The sequence below is a fragment of the Salmo salar genome, chromosome 05, assembly GCF_965601325.2.
Source record: "Salmo salar chromosome 05, fSalSal1, whole genome shotgun sequence".
Classification (NCBI taxonomy): domain Eukaryota; kingdom Metazoa; phylum Chordata; class Actinopteri; order Salmoniformes; family Salmonidae; genus Salmo; species Salmo salar.
Genome location: NC_138295.1, coordinates 43688491 through 43711402, shown reverse-complemented (window position 1 = coordinate 43711402; position 22912 = coordinate 43688491). Strand labels below are relative to the sequence as shown.

Below are 22912 nucleotides of genomic sequence, written 5' to 3'. Positions count from 1 at the left end.
TACCCAATAATGACAAAGCAAGTTCCCGGGGTCGCCTCTTCACTGTTGATGTTGAGACTGGTGTTTTGCTGGTACTATTTAATGAAGCTGCCAGTTGAGAACTTGTGAAGTGTCTGTTTCTCAAACTAGACACTCTAATGTACTTGTCTTCTTGCTCAGCTGTGCATCGGGGCATCCAACTCTTTCTATTCTGGTTAGGGCCAGTTTGTGCTGTTCTGTAAAGGGGGTAGTACACAGCGTTGTACAAGATCTTCAGTTTCTTGGCAATTTCTCGCATGGAATAGCCTTAATTTCTCAGAACAAGAATAGACTGAAGAGTTTCAGAAGAAAGTTCTTTGTTTCTGGCCATTTTGATCCAGTAATCGTACCCACAAATACCGATACTCCAGATACTCAACTAGTCTAAAGGCCAGTTTTATTGCTTCTTTAATCAAAACAACAGTTTTCAGCTGTGCTAACATAATTGCAAAAGGGTTTTCTAATGATCAATAAGCCATTCAAAATGATAAACTTGGATTAGCTAACACAACATGCCATTGGAACACAGGAGTGATGGTTGCTTATAACGGGCCTCTGTACGCCTATGTAGATATTCCATTACTCAGTCACGTGTTGGATTTGACCCTAACATAATGCTTTGTATTCAGGGCATGAAGTTTATTTCTTTGCCACATTTCTTGCAGCTTTACTTTAGTGCCTTATTGCAAACAGGATGCATGTTTTGGAATATTTGTAATTCTGTACAGGCTTCCTTCTCTTTACGTTGTCATTTTAGGTTAGTATTGTTGAGTAACTAAATTGTTGTTGATCCATCCTCCTCAGTTCTATCACAGCTATTAAACTCTGTTTGGCCTCATGGTGAAAAAGTTTACAGAACTTACAAACAGGAGCTGAAATAGAGTTCAAATCACAGATCCAAAGTTCGCGTGCACAAACGAAATCCTGCTTTGGCGTGAGCAATTAAAATATCAGCTTCAATCAGCCCATGGATCCATCTCTAACTGGCCTGACCTTGCTTTCAGAAGGCAAAAAACAAGGCAGTGGAATTTTCCAGCCCAGCTGGCAATGAAGCCTGTCTGCTGGAGCTGAATACATTGGTGCTCCCTAAGGATCCACCTCAGTATCCGCTTCTGCTGCACATTGACAAGAATTTATTCCCAAAAAATTGAGCGAGCGAGGCATATTTGAATTGATACATATTTATAACAGATTTTGTTGTATAACAGATTTCTTCAAAAAAGTATCTATACATAGTGTTTCAATAAATATAACATATCTTCGTGCAAAGCATGAAACTGAAGAGTTTTACAGTACAGCGCTGCATGTTTACCAAGACCTTCCGTTAATATGTTGGCCCTAATGATCAACAAATCCAAGTGCTTCCATTTTTATATATATTTTTTATTTAACCTTTAACTAGGAAAATCAATTAAAAACAAATTCTTATTTACAATGACGGCCTACCCCGGCCAAACCCGGACGACTCTGGGCCAATTGTGTGCCGCCCTATGGGACTCCCAATCCCGGCCGGATGTGATGCAGCATACTCTGTAATCCATCTCTTTTCCCTAGCTGAAAGAACAGGCTACAGAATGCATTTCATCATTGCAGTTGGTTCTCTTTCAAATACTTGTTTTGATGTACCACATGTGGGATTCGCTAGTATCACCTATTAGGCTTGGGTGGCATCCAGATTGTCATACCGACCTTGTGCCATACTGGGATATTCTCCAATACTGGCACTGAACACAAGGGGTGCTGTTTTCAAACCCCACTGATACTCTAATGAAGGTCAGCAATGCCAACAAATACATGTAAAACCCCATAGAGAATGCTAACTAAATGTGACTAGTTTCAGGAAACTAAACGTATGACGCACGTCACTACTTCACAGGAGAAGCATTTGAATGTAAACATTCATTTTTTATCAAAATGTGTTTTGGAACATGTGAACTTTCATGTGCCTTAATAACAAACTTGTACTCCCAAGTCCACAAAGCATCAGCTTTTCCTCATCCCGCTTCTACTGCGATTGGTTCACGCAACCAGACCACTGCCGGCTCTGCATCCCCATCTTACGGGAGCGAGCGGCTGAGGATAAATCTTCGCTTTTAAACACATCTCCTCAATGGAGCAGGGCCAAGACATACCAGTAATATCCTACTGCCCAGGATTAGGAATACTGTATTAGGAACAATGCGCTGCTTTCCCTTTGGCTACAGTGCCTGACATCTTACATCATGCCACCGGCTGCTCTGTACCCAGAGAGCCCACTTCTTTAACTAGGCAAGTCAGTTAAGAACAAATGTATGTTGCCTATCCTCCGTTTTCAGTCCACATGGAGCAAAGAAATAGGACCTCCCTGTCATCTTTGAGCCCCTCGATGGCCAGTGACTTTCCGGTCAGCCGGTACACGCTGCTCACGACCAGTCCAGGCAGCTATCATCATGCAGGATTTGTACCCTAGCAAACAAAGCAATTATATACCCTCACCCGGATGCTATAGCAGGCCTGCGACTCCTGGAAAAGTGTGTCAGCCCCCTTAGGCATGCTCTCTGTTTTACAGTTGATGCATTTTCTTGGAAAAATGATATGACTAAACTGATCGTTCCTTCCTACACTCCGTTTTCCATCGTCCTATGCTGTAAAAATGCCAGACTTTTTTAGACGGAGAGGTTTTGTCATTGTTAAGGTCCTCTAGCCGCTTTCTCAGCCTGCGAGGTACCCGACAGGAATACAGTTTATCGAAACTTATGTCATTTCTAGGGAGGGCACGTCGCTTACGCCCAACCTCTAAGTCTATAGCTCGTCCTGGGACGTGTCCATTGTGCTGAAGATTCTTTCACAGCAGCTACTAGCCGCTGAGAAGCATAGAGATGTAATATTCCTCGGTCTTTCGCTTTACTACTGCCCTTGGCGTCCCTAAAGCGAGTGTGTGGACTGCGTTTTACCAGCCACTGTTCGAGCCCACAGTCTTTCAGGTTAATGTACCCAACCCCACTCATTGGCACGGGTTGACATTTTCTCTTTATCACACCTTGGAGCCTATGGCTTTTTGCCTGTCGCCTTCCCCAGAAGGGTGTCCCCATCATTGTCCAGTATGCGTGTTGCGCATCTACTTGGATGGAATGAGAGCTCAGGCAAGGTTATGATGCTCTTCACTCATTTGGAAACCAATGGACCCTTCTATCTTAGACGGTATCTTGCCGGATCATGAGGACTATTATATTTATTTATAATGGCGTGGGTGATAGCCTTCGGAGGGGCCTGAAAGGTCCCTCTCCTACAGAGGAGTGTACCTCTTGGGTACAGTTTTTGGGACATATCACATTGAACTTAGATTTTGTGAGGCACAAATTGGGCTTCCCCTCACTTAGTTATGAAGTTTTCCCCGATGGGTTGTTTCTGCACCTTCTTGGTGCATACTCCCTGCGTTTCAGAGCCTCTGAGGGTTGCTGATGTTGTGACTACCCTGGCTTCAGAGACCATGTTTGCGATATGGAAGTCGGCCATTTCTCACGTGATACAGATGTATCACCGTATTTCCCTGTGAGGAAGAGAAGCATGCTTGAGAATAACCAGAGTGGCTCCTTATCCTTTATTTAAAGGGGGAGATCAAGCTGACCATAACTGTTAAAGGCCTATTTCTATTTTGCCTTGTTTATCAAAAGTGTTGTAAAAACTTGTCAATAATCAAATGACTGGCTTTCTTGATGTCTATAGTATTCTCTTTGGGTATGCAATCTAGTTTCCGCTCAGGTTATGGATGTGTCACTGCAACCTTAAAGGTCCTCAATGATGTCACCAGTGCACTTGATTCTAAGCAATGTTGTGCTGCTATTAATATTGACTTGGCCAAAGCTTTTGATACGGTAGACCATTCCATTCTTGTGGACCGGCTAAGGAGTATTGGTCTCTGAGGGGTCTTTGGGCTGGTTTGCTAACTACATCTCTCAAAGAGTGCAGTGTATAAAGTCAGAAAATCTGCTCTCTCAGCCACTGCCTGTCACCATGGGAGTACCCCAAGGCTCGATCCTAGGCCCCACGCTCTTCTCAATTTACATCAACAACATAGCTAAGGCAGTAGGAAGCACTCTCATCCATTTATATACAGATGATAGTCTTATACTCAGCTGGCCCATCCACAGATTTTTTGTTAAATGCTCTACAACAAAGCTTTCTTAGTGTCCAACAATCTTTCTCTACCCTTAACCTTGTTCTGAACACCTCCAAAACAAAAGTCATGTGGTTTGGTAAGAAGAATGCCCCTCTCTCCACAGGTGTCATTACTAACTCTGAGGGTTTAGAGCTTGAGGTAGTAACCTCATACAAGTACTTGGGAGTATGGCTAGACGGTGCACTGTCCTTCTCTCAGCACATATCAAAGCTGCAGGCTAAAGTTCTAGACTTGGTTTCCTCTATTGTAATCACTCCTCTTTCACCCCAGCTGCCAAACGAACCCTGATTCAGATGACCATCCTACCCATGCTAGATTACGGAGATGTAATTTATAGATCGGCAGGTAAGGGTGCTCTCAAGCGGCTAGATGTTCTTTACCATTCGGCCATCAGATTTGCCACCAATGCTCCTTATAGGACACATCACTGCACTCTATACTCTGTAAACTGGTCAGCTTTGTATACCCATCGCAAGACACACTGGTTGATGCTTATTTATAAAATCCTCTTAGGCCTCACTCCCCCATATCTGAGATATCTACTGTAGCCTTCATCCTCCACATACAACACCCATTCTGCCAGTCACATTCTGTTAAAGGTCCCCAAAGCACGCACATCCCTGGGTCGCTCCTCTTTTCAGTTCGCTGCAGCTAGCGACTGGAACGAGCTGCAACAAAACACTCAAACTGGACAGTTTTATCTCAATCTCTACATTCAAAGACTCAATCAAGGACACTCTTACTGACAGTTGTGGCTGCTTTGTGTGATGTATTGTTGTTCTTAACTGACTTGCCTAGTTAAATAAAGGCTAAATAAAATTTAAAAAATAAGGAGATAAGGGGCTCACCTTATTTGCCACTCTACTTGTCTGTCGGTCTCCAACAGATGCCTTTGATAGGTTATTTCGAGAGAATAGTTAGCGAATCCCACATGTGATACATCTCACTCATTATCAGAAATCCGGGGTAACGCAATTAACCTTAGGTTGTTTTATTACTGTAGGAAATCTTTATGCTTGCAAAACCAACCCTACTGGTCTCATCTGTGATTCGATCAAACTTAGCACACTAACTCCCACAGACCCCTTTTCACTTTTTATCTTAGGCACACGCTAAGACAATGTGTGTGCCTAAAAACATATGTACTGTAGATACTACAGGTTTTAACCATAATAGCAGCTAATATAACTAATATCTTAACGGTTAACTACAAACGACATTAAGTGCCCTTATAGTGACTGTGGGACATTCAATAAATTAATTAAATGTTGAGTCCTTTCTGAATATAGCAACAATTCAGATCTTCCCTTCTAAATAGTTAATTATCAAAACAAGGCATCAGATTTAATCTCTGCAGTGATGTAGAGGTGGTGTTTGAGGTAAGGGTGTTCAGCTAATGATGGTCCTGGCCCAGCTTGCAGAGTAGGAGGCTGTGTTCAGAGCCATTGTACAGGTTGTGGTCCTGGCCTGGGTCTCTCTCCATGAGGTACAGTTCCACAGCGTGAACCACCAGGTCAGTCTGGAAGCTAGCAGGGTCGAAACCCACCCACAGGGTGAAGCGGTAGTCCCAGGAGCGCAGAGTAGCCCATCACCTGGAATTATTTCAGGTTAGGCAGGTCAGAGTTCTACTGGGAGGTGTCTGCAGGCCAGGGGTACTGGCTGCAGGCGATGGCCTACGAGTCCTTGCTGTCTTCTAGGTGCTTGAAAGAGTAGGCCAGGTTGTCTCCCTAGGGTACAGAGCTCCACGTCGAAGGAGTTGTCAGGACAGGGGTGTGAGGGCTTCAGCCCAGCCAGGTAAGACACTGTGGGGAAGACATCTAGCAGCTCATTCACATTCCTCACCAATCCTCCTGTGAGAGTGAGGTAGTCACAACCCATCAACAGAACTGGGAATAACAATGTCACATAGTAGAGAACAAACCTCTCTTGCACCAATCTGTCCTGTGGGAGAATGATTGTCACAGGAAGAAATCAGAGGAATATGAAAGTCTCAAATTACTCAATGGCTTCCTTTCCTTCACTATACCAATGTCTGATAGGGGAAAAAAAGACTGGATAGGTTTCCAGCATACTGCTTTCATCTGTCACACCTTGCAAGATCAGTTAATTATATAATAAAGTATAAGAGAAGTATACACAAGGAATTAAAAATAGTTACTAACTATATGACTGAATACCTTGTGTAAAGTGATGCTGTGCTGGACCAAACACATCTATGTAGGGGAAGATCTCATCCCCTGGCCACGGACAGACTGCAGTCACACCTGGTATGTAGAACATTAGGGGAAGGCGAGTGGCCACGTCAAAGTTGCTGTATTTGGCCCATTCCCCATGCTACCCAAGTGACCATCCTTTAAGAGAAAGGAATCATATTTGACAAAAATGCCAATGTAATTAAGCAATCGGACAACATAAAATGTATTATTGGCCATGGCATGCAACATACAGGCATGGAATAAAAAAACATGTAACAATCACTAATTTTACATATGATGCTCCTGTAAATCAACAGACAGTTCATAGTCAAGACAACATATCAGTCCCTCCAGGATTTCGGCAGGGATTTTTTGTGATATTTGCAGGCCAAAATCCTGACATTGTGCACGGTAATATGCAATGATTTTGTCCAATTTGTCATAGAAATGCGCTGACGAGGGAAAAAGTTTGTTGACGTGTGGCTTGATTGAACCATATTATGTGGTAAATTAGCAGTGATTGGTTGAAATTGCATGCCCTCTTTATAAACTGTGGTGATGGGTCAGTATTATGCGATGATTTGACTTTTTGTGCAGTGATTGTTCAAATTTGCAAGCCCTCGCATAATATGGAGGGAATTGTTGATTTTCCCCAAAAAAATTGTGAACGCAGAATCCTGGAGGGACTGATATATGCTATGAATGGATCCAAGCTGGTGAAGTAAGTCTTTGTCAACTCAGGAAGGTGAAGGCAGAATTTTGATGTTCTCACACCCCCATCTAGTGGCTAAAGAGTACCTCAAGTATTGCCATTGACAAACCATTACAGACACTAGGGGTTCATTCAGTTCGATTAAACGTTTGGTACATTGCGTGACGGTTTGTACTAAACGACATGTTCCCCACATTCTTGAACAAACTTTGAGGTACGTTTGCTCCGTTTGGTGTGTGTGGTGGGGTGTGGCTTGGAGCAATGCGTGATGTATTTAAAGGGCAGGAGTGTATTTTGAATCGTCATACAAACCCACAACCCAACTCCTCCCCATTTTTCAACTTGTCATTCAGAACAGCAACGTTTCTATTTAACTGAACACTGCACACCATTTTTTCATACTGAACGCAGCCCAGTTTAGGACTGGGCTATATGGCCAAATTATTTTACCATGGTTTGAAGTAAAGATCACAATATTGTCTTCAGCCAGGCCCAGATCATCCAGAGTATTTGACAACCTGCCCACTTGGGAGTCCAGGTACGTCACAGAGGCATAATAGTGCTGTCGAATCTGGAGCTGAGTCACAAACATTGTCTGATGAAGGTCTCTGACCGAAACATCACATATTTTTAACTCTGGATTTATAATAAACAATATATATTTTATAATGAGAGTGTCTTGACATAACTCCTGAATCACTAACACAAATATTAATGGTATGTATGTAGCCAATCATAACAGATCATTTTTTTATTTCTTTGTGCTTCAAGCTTCTAGAGACACAAACAAATATAGCTTTGCCCCTACAATCATGGACCTACACTCCCCACAGGATAAACCTTTTTGGTTACATGTAGAACCCTCTGTATAAAGGGTTCTACCTGGCACCAAAAGGGTTCTACCTGTACCTGGAACCAGAAAGGGCTCTTCAAAGGGTTCTCCTATGGGGACAGCCGAAGAACCCTTTTAGGTTCTAGATAGCACTTTTCCAAGAGTGTACAAGTATAATCAACCTGGAATTCCTGTGGTATTGGTTCATATGGGAAGCTGACGTTCAGAGCTTGGACATCTTCTCTCTTCCTAATGTCAGTCCAGGGATTGTAGGTCATGCTGGGGAGGCCTTTAGGGGGTAGAGATTCAAGAACTCCTAATACACACAAAGTTTGTTAGGCAATCGCCAAAGACTTTCATCAGTTAACAAATCATACCATCTACATTAGGGCTCTCCAACCCTGTTCCTGGAGAGATACCCTCCTGTAAGGTTCACTCCAACCCCAGTTGTAACTAACCTGATTCAGCTTATCATCAGCCATTTATTAGAATCAGGTGCGCTTGAATAGTGTTGGAGCATAAACCTACAGGACGGTAGCTCTCTAGGAACAGGGTTGGAGAGCCTGATCTACATTCTATTGAGTGAATCATACTTGCTCATCTATGTCATCTGATTGCACAGTTAAAAACTCAGTGTCTGAAAATAAGGGCAGTTGCAGGTGCGGTACCTGTGGGATTCTGGAGGGAATGTGAGGTTTGTGGAATCCAACAGCCAGAAATAAGTGCTTGTCAGAATCCCTTGTGGACTTGAGCAGTCTGACAGCCTCTGTGCTCTCCATGTCTGGTAGTGTCCCCAGAGGGGTTTCTGACACATTCACCGAGCACAACAGGTTGACATGCAGTTGGCCATCAATGTCCTTGCAAACCTAAACAAACCAACATTTTCTTCAGCTAAACAACATTTTACATGTTTGAATGTGAAAATGCACAAAAACCATCTCACGATAAGCAGTGAGTATTACACAGAGAGATGGCTCAAAACAGACAACAGGCAGAAAGAAGCATCTTTAGCCATTATATCTTAAAGATGTAATCCGCAGTAGGAAGAAACAGCGCCACTGTCCGCCCTACCAATGTTGTTTTTGTTTTGTTGAAGAGGTGGTGACAAGCCTCGCGCAATGTGGTAAAAAAATATATAATTGCAGTCCATATTCTGCTGTTCTATCGCTGTGCAATGTCCGAGGGAAAAAACGTGCTTCGCTGTTTTACGGTATCCACTAGGGTTTCCATTTGGAAAATGTGGCGCCGGACATTTGACCAGCATAATTTTAAATTAGCAGACATTTGAAAAATGTACCGGACCCATAGGCATTGGGTGAGTAACCTGATTAGGGTGTCTACCCACAGTGCTAAGGACGACAGAAATCACATTTAGGTAATTCATATTAACAGAACATGCAAATGGCAGATGCAACGATTTGAAGTCCTTGTTAACAAATTCTGATGTGCACTTTGAAGATGTTAGAATAACTGTCCACATTTACTTTTCCTCAGCCAACAAGAAGAATAACGAACAGCAAAATCACTAGCCTATGTCAATCTACTATCCCCCATAGTAGAAAAGTGTACCTATTCTATTGGTGCGCTTGTCGAGAAAGAAAGCCTATTCCAAACAGACTCTGGGTCAGCTGTGGTATGATAGATCCCAAATTCATACAACCAGAAGGCCTAGGCTACATAAACAAAAAAGGTTCAAAAGCAAAGTCTTATGCAACAGATCAGAACATTCATTTAAAATGTTGATAAACTATTATTCACATTATAAAGTTCAGCAATGCGCACAAGGCAATAGGCTTCAGGTGAACGTTAGTACCATAATGCAATTAGCGGGGCAAAGACTTGTCAAAAGCACACCGCACATGCCAGCAGTTTCATGTGACAGAGATGAGGCAACAACTATCATGGGTTGCTAATATGACAAAGATTGTGCCTTTGGCTACTGGACAATGAAATAAAGTTGATATAAAATAATTGCCTCCACGTATATTATCTGATTTTGTCTAGGCTTCTTTGAAGCAAGGTAAGATATGCCTCATAATATGCAGTAAAATGTTCAGGTTTCAAACAATTAAGTATATGTTTTCAAAATGCATACTGCCTCCAGCTCATTGCAAAGTGGTGTGTGATGCGCTGATGAAGCCTGCCTTCTGTTGTCTATGCATTTGCTGTTCGATATGCTGTAGCAGCAGCTCTCGCTCTGTCTGACAGATATTCCACTCAAAGGCTCTGTATGTGTATGCTGTACTCGTGTGATAAGAGACATAACGAATATACTGTACACATGCGGCAATTTAGTTCCACCAAATTATGCAAATTAACCTATAGACCGATACGCATGACCAGTCAAATGTATTTACATCCACTGGTATTTCCATCAATTAATAGGCTTAAAATAATTTCGCCATGGGCTTTTTTCTCTCCCGGTGGACAATTGGCTAGCAGCAATTTTATTTATCAGCTTTTCAACAATACATTATTATTTTTTATTTTTTAAATACTGTCCAAAACCCGGCTATTACCGGCTAACGGAAACCCTGGTTTTCTTAGAGCAGTATCTACACAATTAACTTCTGTTTGCAATAACTTCTTTGTTGTAATATCGAAAACGGACGTGGCAGTTTCACCATTAAGGATTCCAGCTTTAAATGAATGTTTGTATACTGAATTGAATCCATTCACTATACTGAATAGTACCCATTAAATATACAAACATTCATTTAAGTCATACATGACCAGAGCATCTGTAGACTAGGGAGACATGGCAGCAGTCAAGGCAAACACTGACCTTCCTATCTTCATATTTGAAAGAGGGAGGATGATAAGGAGGTACAGACCAGCTGTATGGGTAATCATCCGAGTGATTGGAGGCTATGCCTTCAACACAAGCACATAAAACAGTGATATTAGCACAACACAATGACTCAGGAGGACAAGTATTAACAAGACAACTGAAACAGCCTCTGGCAATTTGAAAGCTGTCACATGTGATCCTGCACCAAATAAGCAGGGAGATATTTGAAAACACTGAAAACAGTGGATATTATTAAACAAAGTAGAGAAAACCAGAGAATTGTTACACATTTTTCAAAGTAGACTGATAAAATAAATTCACCAACCACTAAAAACATTAAGTAGGTTTAGAAAAATGGCTAGGATATTTACCTGGATGAAAGACCTTCCCAACTGACAGTGGTGTAGCCCTTTGTCTTGAAGTACTGAGGGAGAGTTGTGTAGATCCCTGCATGGACTCTCCAGTAGGAGTTAAAGTCATATTACTTGGTTGTGTCAGGTCTACGACTTGTTATTAAGGAGGTCCGACTTGGTGCACACACTGCTTGCTACAAATTGAATGACAGAAAGATAAATATAAAAGGTGAAGAAGAAAATAGATTAAATTATCCAATTACAATGGATTGCTAACTTAAGTTGTCTTGGGCTACATAATTAAATCACTTATCTACTGTAGGCCTACCCGGGCATATGCTTTGAGAAAGACATTGCTTTTAGAGGCAAGATTATCAATGTTTGGTGATTTCACAACAGGATCCCCGTAGTATCCTAATGTTGGTCTCATATCATCAGCTATGATGAAAATAACATTTGGTCAATCTAAAGGAAAACAAATTAGTGTTACAATGTTGCCCCACCATAATCAGCTACAAATGTAGCAAGCGGAAGTGGAGGGAGTACAGGGCTCAACATGTCCCTCAAGGAGGCTAAAAAGAGAATTAGACTTGGAAAAGTCAAATATTTTCAGAAGGAGTCGGGTAATTAGTTAAGGGAGGAGGATTGCAGGGAAAGAGAGAAGAGGTTGAAAAGACTGAGGCAGGCAGAGGATGGGTTTGTATCTGTTGAAGCTAGCAATAACAAGGGAGAGTGTATGTCGAGGAAGATTGGTGCCAAGTTCAAACACAGTGAGCCTGACGCCAGTTCGAGTTCCTGTAGATGAAATGGAAAGGGTAGAAGGTGTTGTGAGGAGCTTGGAGCCTGTGCCTTACATTGACGGCCATGGTTATGATAAACCAGGCTTCTTAGCGTCATAGCAATGGTTATCAAGTCACAGAACATAGATGTTGTGGTGGCAGCTGCAAAGAAGTACTTGGGGGTATAAAATTGGACTTCAGAAGAGTTACAGGGTGTGTTGAGTGGTAGTGTCCCGTCTCAGGTCGTTGGCCTGGGGCAGGATCAGATAGGGTCAACGTAGTGGAATAAGGTGGTGGATTTTAATGAGCGTAGGGTTAAATGGTAGGGTAATTAAAAATGTTTTTTTATTTTTCAGTTTCCCCTTTTGTATCGCAAAGTGTAATGGATTTATACTAAATTTCAGTTAGGTGCGGTAATGCAACATATTGGATGCTAACCACCGTTAAACCTCACCGAAGAAGAAACGTAGTAAGCCGCTGAACACACACCAGACATTGAGTTACATAGCTACAACATAGCAACATTATAGCTACAACATTGCAACAGTGTGTTACTGAGCAAGAATTAGGCAATACGTTTGTACACTATAATAAGTATTTAAAAAATATATATATTAGTTTAATGTTGGGTTAGGACAACTTGTGAAAAGTTACTTCTTGCACCAACTTGACAGAAGAAAATGATACAACAACTCAGGACGCAAATACATTTCTGGACAGACAAAGACAACATACGCTAATGTAGCTTGTGCATGGTCTAGAATGTTATTCATGGAAATAAACTGCATAAAAACACACGACAAGTATTCAAGATATCTCTCTGTCAAAACATAGCAGCGTGTCTGCTTGAAAAAAAAAAACTGTTCATGATTTTTAAATGGCAGTTGAAAACCAAAAAGGTGCATTACTGCCACCAACTGGGCTGGAGTGTAAATCCATTACACTGATACAAAAAGGGGAAAAGGGGAAAAATAAAATGACCCTGCCAACTAAACCTACACTCATTAAAAACCCACCACCCCTTTGACCCTATCTGATCCTACTCCAGGCAGAGGCCTGGGAGGACGGGACACTACCACTCAACACACCCTGTAACTCTTCTGAAGTGAAATCTCATACACCCAAGTACTTCTCTGCAGCTGGCACCACAACATGTATTTTCTGTGATTTACATTCCATTTCTGCAGTACAGTTGATAACCTTTGCTATTAATGCTAAGAAGCCAACCTTACTGAAGTATCATTTGTTGGCCTATCCCTCTGTACTAGCACATATCTACTTCTCACATGGATCCTCACCCTTGACCCATCATGCTCTACTTTCTTCACTGCCTCAGCATACGACACCTTCTGTAGACCATCATCGTACTTCTCTAACACCATGTCTCCCTTTCTACCTCATTTCTGCCATCCTCACACCCACCTCCCAGCCTTGATTAACCATGAACTCCCAGGCAGACAGTCGGTCCTACTAATCTCAGCAGTTTTGCAAAATGAAAAAAATAAGTCCTGTCTTCTTCCTCAATGGTATTATGGAAGTTCATAAACACACGTTAGAGGTGCATGCTGCCACCTACTGTGTGGGGTGAAAACTGAACTTTAACGTAGAAAAAAACGAGGGACATAGGGAAAAAAATAAAACCAATATCAATGTACACCTTTAGTCAGATTAAAATGTCTACTTAGGCTCTGTGGCCTGAGAGGGAAGAACATCTTTAGAAAGTATTCCAAAGTTATCTATCCAGATTTCGGCCATCGGATAGGATTAAATTATATTCTATTTCTATACATTTAATCCTATCCAAAAGCCAAAATACGGATAGCTAACTTTTGAAAAACTGGGCCCAGGAGATCCAAAAACCTTTCTGCCGCATTCCCAAATGTATATCCAGCTTCTTTGATTTCTTGTTCGTTTGCCTGAAATGTTTCAAATTGTAATATGAATAGGCTGGAGTGGAGTGCTCTCAGGAGAATAATGATCCACAAGACCACGCCAGGCAGCACATCTCAGTATCAGGAGAAGCTCATATTCCAATAGCATCTGTTAACGCCGATACATCCTAACGAAATACACCCTATGACTGCCCTGCTAATGTGCCTTGCTGGACACTGTAAACTAACTGATCCAAATATTTTCCTAATCAAACATATTCAAAACACGACGGTTTTGAGCGATTATTCAAATAGTTGTTTGGAAGAAAATATGTTTATTTATTTATTGTTTAATTATTCAAGACTCCCTTTGTTATTTAATTTCAAAATAATTGCTTGATTGTATTTAAAGGCATGAATGACTCGTAATGACATGAATGAATGATTGATTATATTGAAGTAGGCTAAGTTACATTAAGAGATAAAACAGAATGTGCTCTCAGCTCGATGGTGGATAGCTTATATTTTAATAAGGCTACTAAGCGAATCAAGAGCAAAATAATACACTTGATTTAGGCTACATTATTGCATGCTAAATGTTTCTGTCAGTGACACATGAGCAAACAAATACATTAGCTTCCACCGCCAGAGATCAATTAAGGTCATATCCATGTAAAACAACCTGCTCTCAGAGCATTTTGTATTATTCTGTACGTAAACCCAAGAAACTCCATTTAGTATGATATGTTACGTTTCGTATGGTATGTATTAATCTGTGGTTGTCCGTTACCCATTTCGTATGATATGTTACGAATTACAATTCGCATATGTTACGAATTACAATTCTTATTATATGTTACGCATTTGCAAAATAGTTTTGCTGTAATACAACAAAATGTGGAAAAGGTCAAAGGGTGTGAATACTTTCAGAAGGCACTGCATTCATATTCTTATACACAGTACAGTTCAATTAAATATTTAGAAAGAGGAGAGGTGCTGTGATGCAATATGTTTTTTATATGTTTTTTTTTTAAGCTAAACTTGCTTTTTGCCTAGGTAACCTCTGATGGCAGAGCATTCCATGATGACATGCCTCTACAATGCCTTCAGAAAGTATTCACAACCCTTGACTTTTTCTACATTTTGTTGTGCTAAAGCCTGGATTAAAAATGTATTACATTTTTATTTTTTGTCACTGTTTTACACACAATACAGGCTGTATCACATCCAGCTGTGATTGGGAGTTCCATAGGGTGGCGCACAATTGACCCAGCATCTTTGGGGTTTGGCCAGAGTAGGCCATCATTGTAAATAAGAATTTGTTCTTAACTGACTGGCCTAGTTAAATAAAGGTTAAATAAATAATTTAAAAAATTCAAACAAACCCCATAATGTCAAAGTGGAATTATGTTTTATTTTTTTACAAATTAATTTAAAATGAAAAGCTGAAATGTCATGAGACAATAAGTATTCAACCCCTTTGTTATGGCAAGCCTAAATAAGTTCATCAGTAAGAATTTGCTTAATAATAAGTCACCTGTTGGTTTTTGGGTAAAAATAAAATAAAATCAGATATTTTTTACTTTTTTAACTAGGTTAAGAACAAATTCTTTTTTACAATGACAGCCTACCGGGGAACAATGGGTTAACTGCCAAGTTCAGGAGAAGAATAACAGATTTTTACCTTGGGGATTTGATCCAGCAACCTTTTGGTTACTGGCCCAACGACCACTAGCCTACCTGCTGCCCCAAATATTTAATATCCCTTTGAGAATGGTGAAGTTATTAATTACACTTTGGATGGTGTATCAATACACCCAGTCACTACAAAGATACAGGTGTCCTTCCTAACTCAGTTGCCAGAGAGGAAGAAACCCACTCAGGGATTTTACCATGAGGCAAATGGTGACTTTTAAACAGAGTTTAATGGCTGTGATATGAGAAAACTGAGGATGGATCAACAACATTGTAGTTACTCCACAATACAAACCTAATTGACAGTGAAAAGAAGGAAGTCTGTTTGCAACAAAGCACTAAAGTAATTTAGCAAAATTTTTTGCAAAGTAATTAACTTTTTGAATAAAAAGTGGTATGTTTGGGGAAAATCCAATACAATACATTACTGAGCACCACTCTCCATATTTGCAAGCATGGCAGTTAGGGATAGGTGATATCTGACACACAAGCATATACTATGTTGAAGTTTGAACAGGTTAGACTAAACCTTGAACAGGTCAGACTAAACCCGAGTCCTTTGACAGAGCCCCATTGATGGGTATAGCAGCGTAGATAAGCTCCTGGCCGCTCATCAAAGATACTGGTCGGTCACACACACAAACACAAACACACACACACACACACACACACACACACACACACACACACACACACACACACACACACACACACACACACACACACACACACACACACACACACACACACACACACACACACACACAGAGCAGTGATTACATTACAAATGGTGATTATGATTAGCCTGGTGGAAGCAACCTGATTGTTGCATTCACCTTTATATTTCACTTCAGATATCATAAAATGAAATAGAATGGTGAACACAGCAATCAGGCTGGTTCCACCAGACTAGATTATGCCCTGGACATTAAATGCATCTACGAAGTAGAAAATAATCAACAAATAATGTCAGTTTACATAAATAATTTCTCAAAATTGGGTTATCAAATGTATCAATGTAATGAAGTGGGTTACCTTCTGTATTTGCACAAATGATGAGCCTGTGAAACCTGTTGCTGGCCAGATACTTACCAACATGTGGCTGACTGTTCCATTCATAGGAATACTCACAGCAAGGGCATGTCTGCATGATGCTGATCAGGGTCCCCTTGCTGGTCTACTCTATGATTCATGTTCATGTGACAGGGTGATATAATAGACAGCCAAGTTGTAAATTGCATTTTGTTCGAAAGAAAGGACAAAGTTTTTTGCTAATGCACTTCACAACCGAAATTACTCTACAAATTGTATTTGCTTGGTTGGGGAATTAGCTTATTAGTTTATCAAACCGGTTATTTTTTAATACAACTTTTCACATTTCATAACACACATTACCTGTCATTGTTGATGAAGCTGTCTGTGTCACCAGGGCAGTAACTCGGTCACTATCAGAGGCCTCATGATAGTGTGAGGACTCACAAAGTTACTTGTGTCGCCTGACACACTAGATTCTATGCTTGACAAGCTGTGAAAATAGCAAGTGATCAGTGAATGAAATTATTTTTGGAGGTCGATAAACCATTGCAATCACATTGCTGGATATGTTATGACACCCATCTCTGTTTGTTTTAGTAGGTCACGGCATCCATTCATGAGCAGGGGATCAGTCTGGCAACCAACTGTGCACTTTGTCTACCAGAAAAGCAGGGTCAACGTTTGTCCTCATCACTCAATTATAAAGATACACTATATATACACAAAAGTATGTGGACACCCCTTCAAATGAGTGAATTTGGCTATTTCCGCCACACTCGTTGCTGACAGGTATATAAATTAAGCAAACAGCCATGTAATCTCCATAGGCAAACATTAGCAGTAGAATGGCCTTACTGAAGAGCTCAGTGACTTTCAACGTGGCACCGTCATATGATGCCACCTTTCCAACAAGTCAGTTCATAAAATTTCTGCCCTGCTAGAGCTGCCCTGTTCAAATGTAAGTGCTGTTATTATGAAGTGGAAAAGTCTAGGAGCAACAACGGCTCAGTTGTAAGTGGTAGGCCACACAAGTTCACAGAACAGGACCGCCGAGTGCTGAAGCACGTAGCGCGGAAAAATCGTCTGTCCTCGGTTGCAACACTCACTACCGAGTTCAAAACTGCCTCTGGAAGCAACATCAGCACTATAACTATTTGTCGGGAGCTTCATGAAATGGGTTTCCATGGCCGAGCAGTCGCACACAAGCCTAAGATCACCATGCACAATGCTAAACGTCAGCTGGAGCGATGTAAAGCTCAACACCACTGGACTCTGGAGCAGTGGGAACGGACAAATCTGTGTTTGGCGGATGCCAGGAGAACGCTACCTGCCCGAATGCATAGTGCCAACTGTAAGGTTTGGTGGAGGAGGAATAATGGTCTTGGGTTGTTTTTCATGGTTCGGGCTAGGCCCCTTAGTTCCAGTGAAGGGAAATCTTAATGCTACATTAAAGTAGGGTACAAAACATTAGGAACACCTGCTCTTTCCATGACAGACTGACCAGATGAATCCAGGAAAAAAGCTATGATCCCTTATTGATTGTCACTTGTTAAATCCACTTCAATCAGTGTAGATGAAGGGGAGGAAACAGGTTAAATAAGTATTTTTAAGCCTTGAGAAAATTGAGACTTGGATTGTGTATGTACTGTATGCCATTCAGAGGGTGAATGAGCAAAACAAAAGATTGAAATGCCTTTGACTGTGGTATGGTAGTAGCTACCAGGCGCACCGGTTTGTGTCAAGAACCGCAACACTGCTGGGTTTTTCACGCTCAACAGTTTTCTGTGTGTATGAAGAACACACGGAAAACTGTGAACACATGGAAAACTGTGTTTATTGAATATAGGATAAAAAATATTATTTTAGTTTCTATGTGGAATTTAACGCAATTTCAACGTATACACAGTTCTGATGATTATGTTGAAATTAGATTGATGTAACAACCTGTTAGTCAGGTTTAAAAAATGTATTTAAGTTTAAGTTTTTCCCTAATTTCAATGTTTACAACGTTGGTTGAAATTAGATGAAAACAGTACTGGTTTATGGCTTTTTTCAAATCCATCGTATTTTCCACGTTGATTCAACATCACAATACACTGACAAATTACATTGAAGTAACCCTTGGGAGTAACATCTCCCGTCACCACAGAAGGGCCAACTTCCAACTCTCTCAAACCACTATCCTCAGCAAGCTTTTCAATTCCCCCCCCCCCCCTCACACACACTTTGTTTCCATTGGTTGTTTGAAAGGCTACGTCATGTTCTGAAATACAAAAATATTATTTATAAATAAAATAAATTAATGTCCGATTATATGACACAAAATTGTGATGTACCAGACTCCCATGTTCAGAATATTTTCACCTTTGATGTCTAATTGATCAATTGCATCACATTATCATGATAGATAGGTAGCTCATACCAGTACAGTCCATTCGCAAAGTATTCAGATCCTTTGACTTTTTCCACATTTTGTTACGTTACAGCCTTATTCTAAAATGGATTTTTTTTAAATCAATCTACACACAATGCCCCATAATGCCAAAGCGAAAAACAGTTTTTTTGAAATTGTTGCAAATGTATTAAAACAAATATAAAAACACCTTATTTACATAAGTATTCAGACCCTTTGCTATGAGACTCAAAATTGAGCTCAGGTGCATCCTGTTTCCATTGATCATCCTTGAGATGTTTCTACAACATGATCAGAGTCCACCTGCGGTAAATTCAATTGATTAGACATGATTTGGAAAGGCACACACCTGTCTATATAAGGTCCCACAGTTGACAGTGCATGTCAGAACAAAAACCAAGTCATGAGGTTGAAGGAATTGTCCGTAGAGCTCCGAGACAGGATTGTGTCAAGGCACAGATCTGGGGAAGGGTACCAATAAATGTATGCAGCATTAAAAGTACCCGAGAACACAGTAGAGAAGTTTGAAACCACTAAGACTCTTCCTAGAGCTGTCCGCCCAGTCAAACTGAGCAATCGGGGGAGAAAGGCTTTGGCCAGGGAGGTGACAAAGAACCCAATAGTCACTCTGACAGAGCTCCAGAGTTCCTCTGTGGAGATAGGAGAAACTTCCGGAAGGACAACAATCTCTGCAGCACTCTACCAATCAGGCCTTTATGGTGGCCAGATGGAAGCCACTCCTCAGTAAAAGGAATATGACAGCCCACTTGTAGATTGCCAAAAGGCACCTAAAGGACTGTCAGACCATAAGAAACAAGATTCTATGGTCTGATGAAACCAAGATTGAACCCTTTAGTCTGAATGCCAAGCGTCACGTCTGGAGGAAACCAGGCACCGCTCATCACCTGGCCAATACCATCCCTATGGTGAAGCGTGGTCGTGGCAGCATCATGTTGTGGGGATGTCTTTCAGCGGCAGACTGGGAGACCAGTCAGGATCGAGGGAAAGATGAATGGAGCAAAGTACAGAGAGAACCTTGATAAAAACCTGCTCCAGAGCGCTCAGGACCTCAGACTGGGGTGAAGGTTCACCTCCCAACAGGACCACGACCGTAAGCACACAGCCAAGACAATGCAGGAGTGGCTTCAGGACAAGCCTCTGAATGTTCTTGAGTGGCCCAGTGAGAGCCCGGACTTGAACCCGATCGAACATCTCTGGAGAGACCTGAAAATAGCTGAGCAGCTAAAAAATAGTTGTTGCTTTCTCATTATGGTTTATTGTGTGTAGATTGATGAGGGGAAAACATATTTATCCTTTTTAGAATAAGGCTGTAACGTAACAAAATGTAGAAAAAGTGAAGGGGTCTGAATACTTCCAAATGCACTAAGAACTCAGTGTCACACACATCTACAACTCATCCATTGTGTTTGCTTCTCCTATTTATGTAAAATGCAGTTGGCTCCCCTCCATCCATTTCCCGGCAGCAACCTCACAACCAATGTTCCCTCTAATTTTCTTCAGCACTGAGCAAAGTTCAGGTCGGCTGAGTGCAAACTTGAACGTTGTGAAAATTCTGTACCCGCTTTAAAATACAGTTTTAACAGTGGCCAAGTAGACTACTGTAGCTATTTGATCATAATGTAGTCCTACAGTGCCAGTGTGGCCTACCATAAAAAAATAATGTAGAAAATGCATTTCATAACATTCTAACATGGAAATAGCTGCTCTATCATTCAGCCTACAGCAGCAGCCAATGTGTGGTGTTCAATGTAGGCCTAAATTCCATGACATGTTTGAAAAAAACATGCAGGCCTTGACATGAACCTGTTTATCCACTTGTCCTTCAGACAAGGAGGTGACTGAAAAGTTATTGTGTTGTTTGATGCAAGAAAACCCTTTACAAAATAAAATGCATTATTATTCCCATACCATTATCAGAGAATCAGACAAATTATGGTACCCTCTGCCTATTGGCTACTTAGCTTATTCAAGCCTGTGTCAAAATACAACACTGCCCCTTTAAAAAAAAATGCTCTTTACCTGACTTGCTTTTCAAAGATGTCTACAAATGTAGACATGTTGTGCTGTTGTATGAAGCAATCACTCCTCTTTTGCTGACTACAAATGATCTATAACTGGGCTAATAACTCACTAACCAGCAAAGGATATGAACAAAATGTGCACACATGGCTACATGCAGCTCTTGCTATGATCTCAAAACAAGCACATCTACTCACGACCTCATCTGTAAACACAGTCCAGTTCAAAGTAAATGGCACAGATCCATATAAGCCTACTGCAATTCTGATTGGTTATAGTTATGTTGCACCGGTCTGTGTACGAGTTGTGCGCAATATAATCATACTGTACTCCGATGTCTTCTGCCTACAACAAAATCTCTTGCATAGTTCGTTTTGTTTCGGGAATGTTGCAATGAAAGTGGATAATACTGCATTGATTCAATCACAATTGCCACAGTAAAGGGAAACAGGGAAAACTCTAGAAAGTTGAGAAATTCAATCTCATGCTTCTTTCTCTCGGTGGGCTGATATTTCTTCTGCACTCTGCGCGTCAGTCCCGGGGGAGCTGCGTGGCAGCTACTGCTCCCACATTGCTCAACCACAACTGTCACGTGCAATAGATCAGTCAGAGGAACTTTCATTTACAGGAAATCACCAAGAGAAAGACATCAACATGGGTGAGCTCTGTTCAACTGTATGATGATTTGTAATCATAAAACTATATTTATTTCACATACATTACTTTAGAAGGGCACCAGCTAAAGTAACCTATTGTATCTGTATTTGTCTAATTTGGATAGGAGTTGGAGTTGGAATTGGTGGATTCATTACATTCTTGACTTTAGCCTCTTGTTTTGGAGACATTACAAAGGTTGACACCAGTGGGGCCTCAGAGATAACCGCTAGACAAGACAAGCTAACTCTCCAAGGTATGTGAGCGACCGGTATACAGAACCTTCCAATAATCAATAATAATACATCCATCGAATCTATATAATTTTATAGGAAAGAAATGACTTGCAAAATTAATCTTTTATATTTATTTTACTGTCAATCCTAATCCTCTAAAGGGGTGGATGCCTCTCATAAACTGGCTGAGCATGACCTGGTGAGGATGAACAAGTACAAGGAGCTCATCACCAGGGTGGGGCAGAAGCATGGCCTGGACCCAGCTATCATCGCTGGCATCATCTCCAGAGAGTCCCGGGCCGGGTCAGCGCTGGACCATGGCTGGGGAGATCATGGGAAAGGCTTTGGGCTCATGCAGGTTGGTTGGCAGTTGGCACAAGATTTGTGCCAACTGTATCGTTGATGTATCGTTGATTGTGTGTGAGAATGAGGAAGCAGAATGAACCATGCAGGAAGCAGAATGTATCGTTGATTGTGTGTGAGAATGAGGAAGCAGAACTTACCAAGGGGATTTGTGTTGAAATCTGAGACGTTTAATAGCATCTTCCTCTTTTAGATTGTACTATAGGCTATTTTTGTAATGAAATAAAAGTGGTGTGATTTATGTCTAAATATTTTATTTTCAAAGGTTGACAAGCGCTACCACAAGATAGTGGGGGCATGGGACAGTGAAAAGCATATCAGTCAAGGCACTGAGATTCTCATTGAGTTTATCCGAAGGATCCAGGCTAAATTCCCTGCGTGGCCCAAGGAGCACCAGCTGAAAGGTGCTGTATTGCTCACCCACCTTTTTACTCTGTAGTTTGATAGAAGAGAGGAGTTACATGTTTGTTATGTATGCAAATACACGGATACCATGGCAAAAACATATTGTAAATCTTTTCAGGGGGAATTTCAGCCTATAATGCTGGGGACAAAAATGTCCGCACCTATGAACGAATGGACGTGGGCACCACTGGGGGTGACTATTCCAATGATGTTGTTGCCAGATCTCAATGGTTCAAAAGCCAGGGTTATTGAAGACTCTTCATTATATACATCAGTCTTTGATTCTACCTATGGTGAAAATATTCAGTACCTGTTTTGGAATAAATCAAAGCAATAAAATTACTTCTCTGAATAAATCAAA

At 41.1% G+C, this 22912-nt stretch overlaps 1 protein-coding gene and 1 pseudogene across 2 annotated transcripts; one reads left to right on the top strand and one right to left on the bottom strand.

The window, feature by feature from the left end:
* Positions 1-4664: 4664 nt before the first annotated feature.
* Positions 4665-6511, bottom strand: LOC106604957 (iduronate 2-sulfatase-like; annotated as a pseudogene).
* A 14752-nt stretch (positions 6512-21263) lies between these two features.
* Positions 21264-22912, top strand: lygl1 (lysozyme g-like 1). Of its 2 annotated transcripts, none has more exons than XM_014200130.3 (5): positions 21264-21551; positions 21675-21803; positions 21945-22141; positions 22412-22550; positions 22670-22912. In XM_014200130.3, exons 1-5 carry the CDS (start codon positions 21548-21550, stop codon positions 22801-22803), a joined length of 603 nt encoding a protein of 200 aa, XP_014055605.1. In that variant the 5' UTR covers positions 21264-21547; the 3' UTR covers positions 22804-22912. The 2 variants fall into 2 exon arrangements, with proteins under 2 accessions (XP_014055605.1, XP_014055606.1); XM_014200131.3 differs by having other exon boundaries at positions 21286-21551; positions 21720-21803.